The sequence below is a fragment of the Symphalangus syndactylus genome, chromosome 11, assembly GCF_028878055.3.
Source record: "Symphalangus syndactylus isolate Jambi chromosome 11, NHGRI_mSymSyn1-v2.1_pri, whole genome shotgun sequence".
Lineage (NCBI taxonomy): Eukaryota > Metazoa > Chordata > Mammalia > Primates > Hylobatidae > Symphalangus > Symphalangus syndactylus.
This window is the reverse complement of record NC_072433.2, coordinates 49,210,940-49,218,521: the sequence shown is the minus strand read 5'-3', so window position 1 is coordinate 49,218,521 and position 7,582 is coordinate 49,210,940. Positions and strand designations below refer to the sequence as shown.

At 48.6% G+C, this 7,582-nt stretch overlaps 1 protein-coding gene across 1 annotated transcript; it reads right to left on the bottom strand.

Moving 5' to 3' along the window:
- Positions 1-4,993: 4,993 nt before the first annotated feature.
- On the bottom strand, positions 4,994-7,254 carry LOC129457777 (proline-rich protein 23D1-like). Its single transcript, XM_055233269.2, has 4 exons — positions 7,092-7,254; positions 6,195-6,256; positions 5,882-5,949; positions 4,994-5,653 (listed from the first exon to the last, which is right to left on the bottom strand). Exons 1-4 carry the CDS (start codon positions 7,166-7,168, stop codon positions 5,021-5,023), a joined length of 840 nt encoding a protein of 279 aa, XP_055089244.1. The 5' UTR covers positions 7,169-7,254; the 3' UTR covers positions 4,994-5,020.
- Between the last annotated feature and the right edge of the window lie 328 nt (positions 7,255-7,582).

Here is a 7,582-nt window from a genome sequence, read left to right as displayed (position 1 = left end):
GGGATCGTAAGCTGGGGTTCCAACCTCAATCATGAATAATTAATGAAGCGCAAATCAAAGGGGACTAGAGTTTCAGCAGGTGCAATTCATCCATCGGGAGGTCGCCGGAGGGCCAACAAGATTGAGAACCTGGGAGTCGGGTGCAGTGTCAAGGTGGACGCGATTGGTTCCAAAGCTCAAGAAGACCATGGGGTCACTTGGGCTACATGAGAAAATGCCCCAGTGTGCCTGTTCAGCATTCTGACCCCTGCCTGTCTCCTCCCGTTCAAGGAACGTAGACCCTCACTTGTGTTATTTAGTTTTTGTTGTTTTTTTAGATACATACGCAGTGATACACTATGGTAACTTTTTTTTTAAATTTACATTTAGGCCTGTCTTCACAAGATACCTTATGCAAGAGCCTTTCCATTGTGTTTTGAAACACAGTAGCATCTCACTCTACACACCTGCCATGCCTGGTTACTTTTTTTTTTTTTTTTTTTTTTTTTTTTGAGACGGAGTCTCTCTCTGTCACCCATGCTGGAGTGCAGTGGCGCGATCTCGGCTCACTGCAAGCTCCGCCTCCCGGGTTCACGCCATTCTCCTGCCTCAGCCTCTCCGAGTAGCTGGGACTACAGGCGCCAGCCACCACGCCCGGCTAATTTTTTTTTTTGTATTTTTAGTAGAGACGGAGTTTCACCATTGTCTGGATCTCCTGACCTCGTGATCCGCCCGCCTCGGCCTCCCAAACTGCTGGGATTACAGGCGTGAGCCACCGCGCCCGGCCGCCTGGTTACTCTTTTATCCAGCATGTTTGAAATCACCAGTTTGATTGCCTTTTTTTTCTATATGAAAGAGATAGAAACTAGTCTGTCCTCCTCAAAGTTAGGGCCCTGCATTTTCATAAAAAATGCTGCCAAAATCATAGCATTTATTCTATATGTATATGAAGTACAAACCAAGAATAATTGAAAACAAAACTTAGGAAAAGCAAGTAAGAATGTAAACTTGATGAGCCAGAGCAGAAGGGTGTGTCACTTGGAAGCAATCACAGCAGTCATTTAATTCTATAATTTCAATATTTATTGAAATTATTGGCCTGGGGAGTGTGGGGAACCTGAACAAAGACAAGGACTGGCTCACAGCATCGAGAAAATCGTGAAAGCCTCAGGGTATACATAGAGTATCAATCTTAGGAATTTTCCAGACAACATACCAATGACTACATGGACACCAGCAATCAAGGGGATGTGTTAGCCCTGGGAGTGAGCAGAGGTTTTCCGGTGAATTTTCAGGCCCCTGAAAGCATGCTGAAAGCAGAATCCTCACGTTGAGGATTAAGGGATTCGATTGAGTGTTGTTGGGCTTAAGTGTTTGAACATGCAAGAGAAATTCTTAGGGACACTGTGTGCCAAGTGAAATGGGAGCACTTTCTTTAAACACCTTGTAGTTCTTCGTCTCCCTGCAGCATCTGGGCTCCTCTGCTAGTGAGCACAATGGATCATGATGGGAGACAGCAAAGGGGAAGCAAGAGGTTCCTGGAGTTACTCTCCCTCCACACTTTAGGGCATGCACTGACTAAGGACTTGGCCAATCTCTCATCTATCAATGTAAGTGGTGGATCTTGGCTACATCCCTTCTTGAAAAGACATCTTCGTGCTCTGGTAGGAGAACTATGCTGAAGCCTGTGACAGATCTGAGTGCTGGATTTTGTGAAGGGTGCATAGGTCTGATGGAGGAGTTGGGCAAGGGCTCCATACTATACAGGCTGAAGCTGAGATTGGCTGGTCTAGGGAATCCCACTGGACTAGGTGTAGTTGGTAGAGGGTAGGACACACAGGAGAAAGTATGAAATACACAATAGGATTATTGAAAGAGAAGGGCTGAGCCAAGCAACATGGTTTTCTTGGGATCTCATCAAGGGCTGGTGATATAGGGGCGCTGCCTCCCCCTCTTCTGCAGGTGAGCGAGGCACATTGTCTCTTTCATGTCTGAGATGTCTCTGTCTTGAACACGGAACTCCAAGGTGAAGTCATCAACAGAGGGCTAGATGTAATCCATCTGCACAGGGAACTGCAGGCCATCCAGTGTCCTCAGGACATGCTCAGGCACAACCACAGGTACCCTGTTACCCAGGGTCAGCACAGGGCTCTCTGTGGGGACAGGATGAGGAATACTCTTCCAGCCTCAGTGTAAGTTCTGTCCCTTGTTCCGGGACCACGATGATCAATGCCTCTGTGCTGGAATTCTGCTGCTGCTGTGGAAAGACAGCCCTCAGTCCACTGCCTTCAAAAAAGGCTGAAAACGATGCTCCTGGGGAGGGAGCTGGAGCAGCTTCACACTCTACAACTTTAAAATACAAATTCCCTAGCAGAAGTGGCAGTCACGCTGACCCTGCTGAATGCACCACCACTGGATGTGTCTCGTGGCCTGGAGATTGTGCAACACAGTCCAATCTTTGCTATCCAAGAACATTGGAAACTACCTGGGGTGGTTCCAGGCCTGGAATGAATTTATGTGAGGAACTCTTTGAAGTAAGGGTGTTTCTGCATCTGTGGTGAGACCGCAGTGAGGGAGGTTAAGACTCCCCACTTTTATTTCTTCTTTCTTTCTTTCCAGACACAAGAGATAATCAACAAAGAGCCAGGCTCCCTTTTAAATCCAATAAGAAACATTTTACAACCTACTCCCTCTCAAGTCTACTATCTGAAGGTCTCCTCTGCACAATAAACTTGGCCTCCCCCATTCTTTATCTTAACCTAAACATTTCCTTTCAATAGATCCCTGGTCTTAGATAAACTCGTCCAATTATCAACCAGATAATTTTTAAATCTACCTATAAGCTGGAAGCCCCCCTCCTTCAAGTTGTCCCACCTTTCTGGATCAAATCAATGTATTTCTTAAATGCACTTAGTTGAAGTCATGCCTCCCTGAAATGTGTAAAACCAAGCTGCACCCTGATGACCTTGGACACATGTTCTCAGGACCTCCACAGGGCTGTGACACATGACACAATCATATTTGGCTCAGAATAAATATCTTCAAATATTTTGCAGAGTATGACTCTTTTCCTCAACAAGGTCATGATGATAGGGTCGAAATCCACCGATATGAAGGACAGCCCCAATTTCTCGACTCACAGAAATAAAGTAAGAGAAAACGCATGGAGGGGAGGAGGAGGAGAACCTGGAGCTCCCACCTGCCCCTGGGTGAGTCCTGGAGGTGGAAGGAGAGGGACTTGATCCTGAGTTGGCCCCAGCTCCACCTGCAACAGAGCCCTGGAGTGCCACTCCCTGAATAGGGCCCAGCTCTACCCAGGTTAGACACTCCCTTGCCCTAGAGCCTGTGTCCTCCCTGGGCCCCGCTACCTCTGCTTCTTCAGAGCCCAGGCCCAGTGCACCACATCTGCTTCTATGCAGCTCTGGGAGGGCTGCACCAAGGACAATTTAGTCCCAGCGGGGACTTCCTGGACACAGGTGGGTCCTGATACCCTAAGGGCACAGAGGAGAATGGCCTTCACAGAGGCTGCTGTCTTGGGCCTCACAGAAGCAGCCTCTCCAGCCACCAGACTCAGAACCTACCCGGAGGCCCAGGCTGGTGAGGATGTCCTGGCTGGGCCTTTCATGTGGAAGAAGGCGGTTCCCACCTCAGCCGACGTCCAAAACCCTGAGGAGAATCAAACATGAAAGGGTGCCTGTCCTCCTTCCCAGAGGGGAAAGGCAGTTCCTGAAACCTCAGTAGAAAAGAAAATGCTGTGAGAGTTCAAGGGACCAAGGACGCCCTTCCCAGGCCAGCAAGGCCAGAGTAGGAGAAAGCTGCACCCACCTCCAGGGGACATGTGAGGTTTTAGAGGCTCAAGCAAGTCAAGGCAAACGCCCTGTACTCCCCCCGGGGTCATGAGCACTCCCCACCTACTGGAGTTGGGCTCCGGGAGGCCAGGACATTATCCCCGCATCTCCCCTGCCTCCCGGACTCAGGCCTGGGCTCCCAGGTTGACCAGGAAAAGGTAGTGGTAGCTCCAGCTGGCCATGGACGTACAGGCTGGGACATGCAGGCCAACAAAGAGGTGCTGGGCCCTCAAGAGGACTGCTAGATTTCCTAGACACTCCAGAGACACAGGGACACCCAGGCAGGACAGGGAGAGCCTGGGAGCACCTGTGAGCAAGTGCAGGTGCCCATCCCAACACACAGAACTAGGCTCTGTTCAATCATTTGCTAAGCCAGAACAATCCCAGGACCCAGAGGTGCAAACAGTGACCCCACTCAGGACTTGGAAGGAGGAGCACAGGAAAAGCCCCAAATTTGCCAAGAAAACTGTCAGAAATGTGGCGGTTATTTCATTAGTACATGAATAATAAACACAAACAATGGAAAACAAAACTAAACAAAGGCAAATGTGAATGGAAACGTGATGAGTGTGAGCAGGAGAGTGTCTCAGTTGGAAACAAGCACAGCAGTCACCACTACTTCATTCAATCACGTCAAGATTTATTCAAAAGCATTGGCCTGGGGGAGTGTAGGGAACTGGGACTAAGACAAGGAATGGGGCACAGCTTGGAGAAAAAGGGGAGAGTCTCAGGGCAGAAATTGAGCACCGGCCTTGCGAATTATTTACTGTGGCATCAGACCAATGACTACAAGGACATCAGCATTCAAGGGTCAGTGTTAGCCCGGGGAGTGAGCAGCTGTCTTCAGATGAATTTTCAGGCCACGTCATGCTGGAAGCAGAACTCACACATGGAGAAGTCAGGGATTCGATTGAGTGTGGTTGGATGTATGTGGTTAAATAGGAAGAGAAAGTCTAAGGGACAGTGTGTGTGAAGTGAAGTGTGAATGTTTTATTTGAACTCCCTGCGGTTCTCCCCCTCCCTGCAGCATCTGGGACCCTCCGCTGTTGAAGACAGTGGGTGATGATGGGAAACAGCAAACGGGAAGCAAGCAGTCCTTGGAATTACTTTCTCTCCACATTTCAGAGAATGCACTGACTAAGGACTTGGACAATCTCTGACCTATCAAAGCAGGGGGTGGGTCTTGGGTTAAATCACTTCCCAAAGAGACATTTCCGTGCCCTGCTGGGAGGCCTATGGTGAACCCTGTGATAGATCTGGGGACCAGGACTTGGTGAAGGGGGCATAGGTCTGAGGGAGGAGGTGCACAAGAGCTCTATACCATGCAGGCTGAAACTGCAGTCAGCTGGTCTAGGGCGTCCCACGGGACTAGGTGTGGGTGGTAGAGGGTAGCGTTGGGGGAAGGCTGCCAGACAATGTGGAACACACAATGGAGTTACTAGGAAAGAGGGGCTGATCCCAGCCATATCGTTTGCTGGGGATATCATCAAGGGCTGCTCATAGAGGGGTGCTGCCTCCTCTTCTTCTGCAGGTGAAAAAGTCACATTCTCCCTTCTCATATCTGAGATGTCTCCATCTTGAGCATAAAACTCCAAGCTGAAGTCATCAATGGAAGGTATGATGTACTGGATCTGCACAGGGGGCAGCAGGCCATCTTGTGAACTCAGGACATGCTCAGGGACAATCACAAGGACTGTGTTCTCCAGGGTCAGCTGCAGCGCTCTCTCTGGGGCCAGGATGAGGATGCCCTCTTCCAGGCTAAGCCTCACTTCTGTCCCTTGTTCCAGGACTATGATGAGCTCCTCAGTGCCAGAATCCTGCTGCTCCTGTGGAAAGACAGTCCTCAGTATTCTTCCTTCCCAAAAGGCTGCAAATGATGCTAGTGGGGAGGGAGATGCCAGGAGCTTCACCCTTTACAACTTTAAAATACAAACTCCCTCCCAGAATTGGTTGTCATGCCAACCCACCTAAATATACATCCACTGGATGTCCCTTGAGCCTGAAGATTGTGCAGCACTGTCCAATCTTTGCTATGCAAGGACACAGGAACTTACCTGGGGAGGTTCCAGGGACTGGCATGAATTCAGGTGTGGAGCTCCTGAAATTGAGGGTATTTTTGCACCTGCAGAGAGACCACAGTGAGGGAGGTTAAGGCTCTCTTCCAGCAAGAATCTCTTGCATTTCAGAATGTGACCTTCAGAAATCCACCACCCGGCACTGGCCAGCCTCAGGACACCAGCCCCCAACAGTCAAGCATGACTTTCCACTCATCCTGCAGAAAGCATCCTCTCCATTTATGGTATCACGAGACATGACACTGACTTCCAGGCATGGGAATCTTAAGAAATATTAGGGAAAGTGCCTTACCTGTACTGGAACCCTGCTCCACTTGGTGACGTTTGGGTGGATTCATTTGTGTGGTAGCCAAACTGCAAGACAGAAAGGCACCACCTATCAATCTTCCACATAGTGATACAAATTTCCATTCTCACAAGCCCCAAACTTCATTAGTCATCCAGCACACATTGTTGCTGTGGCCCCAAATCACATGCACTTGTGTTCAGCTCCAAATCCTACCTGCATCCAGAAAGTCCTAACACTCATCGCTTCTCGACCTTTTGGCTAAGATCAAGTGCAGAAAGTCCTAACACTCATCTCCCACCCTCTCCTTTTCTAGAGGCTTTTCCTATTGGTACATGTGTGTGATAAGAGATGGTGATCACAGGAAACAGTTTGCTTTTTCAGGAGCTCATCCACATGAGAAAGAGGGACATCTAATTTGGCCCGAGGACTTTAGGAGAAGATGCTGATTTTCCAGGTATCTAACCCGTGTGTCTATGAAGTTACAGTGTGAATGAAGTGATAAATGACATCAAATGTTCCATTTTCTAGTGAGCACAAGGAAAAAATTTAGATCATGCCCACAGTTTACCTGTCTCCACACAAGAGGCAACTTCTATTTACCCAGAGGACAGAGATTAACAATGGGAAGAAACATGAGATGAGTCCCCTGACATGTTCCAGAAACCCCACATGAAGGCGGCATCCTGTGGCCTCCACTGTGGGTCTCATGTCTCCCCAATGTGTTCTAAATTTATAACATTCAATGTCATGCCAGGCCAGGGTGTCTTCTCTGCCCTAGTTTGGCCCTTTAGCATACATTCACACACCCACGCACACATACACACACACACACACATACAGCCACACACCGTCACATGTCAACCTCCTGGCAACCAAAAGTAGCCACATACTCCGACATACCTGGTCTCTCCTTCATTGTCATTCTGTGGTTCTGTCTGGGAATCCCTGGGGCTTCTTGGGCGCCGGTAACCATACATAGTAAACGTTCTCTGGACTTGCTTGTGTCAAAAAAATCTCAATGTTTGGCCTATTTTCTGTATATCTATATAGTTTATGCCTTGATCTTTTACTTTACCTGGAGAAAAATTATCAGCCCCTAGCACGGCACAGCCAGAGCATGAAAGAGTGTGCCCTGGCCTGGGACCGGTCAAATGGTGCTTTGGTAGAGTGGGCCCTTGGGGAAATCCTCCAAGGGTCTTACAAGAGGTGGAGCCATGGGATTTGTCAAAATGGATGAATGCGATTGGCTGGCGGTGCAGATTAAACAACACGAGGGGCCAGCATGAGAGTGGTTTTATGAAAACTCAATCAATATGAGTTTGATCCCATCGGAATTAGCCTAATTCAATCAAAATTAATTCAAGATCTCTACTCTGATTCACCATATAATT

What these genes read in the sequence shown, in the direction of transcription:
- LOC129457777 (XM_055233269.2), bottom strand. Translation starts at nt 7,168, where the DNA reads ATGTATGGTTACCGGCGCCCAAGAAGCCCCAGGGATTCCCAGACAGAA. An exon ending in GACAATGAAGGAGAGACCAG is followed by an intron (nt 6,257 to 7,091) that starts GTATGTCGGAGT and finishes TCTGTCTTGCAG; the next exon opens with TTTGGCTACCACACAAATGA. An exon ending in AGTCCCTGGAACCTCCCCAG is followed by an intron (nt 5,654 to 5,881) that starts GTAAGTTCCTGT and finishes GTCTTTCCACAG; the next exon opens with GAGCAGCAGGATTCTGGCAC.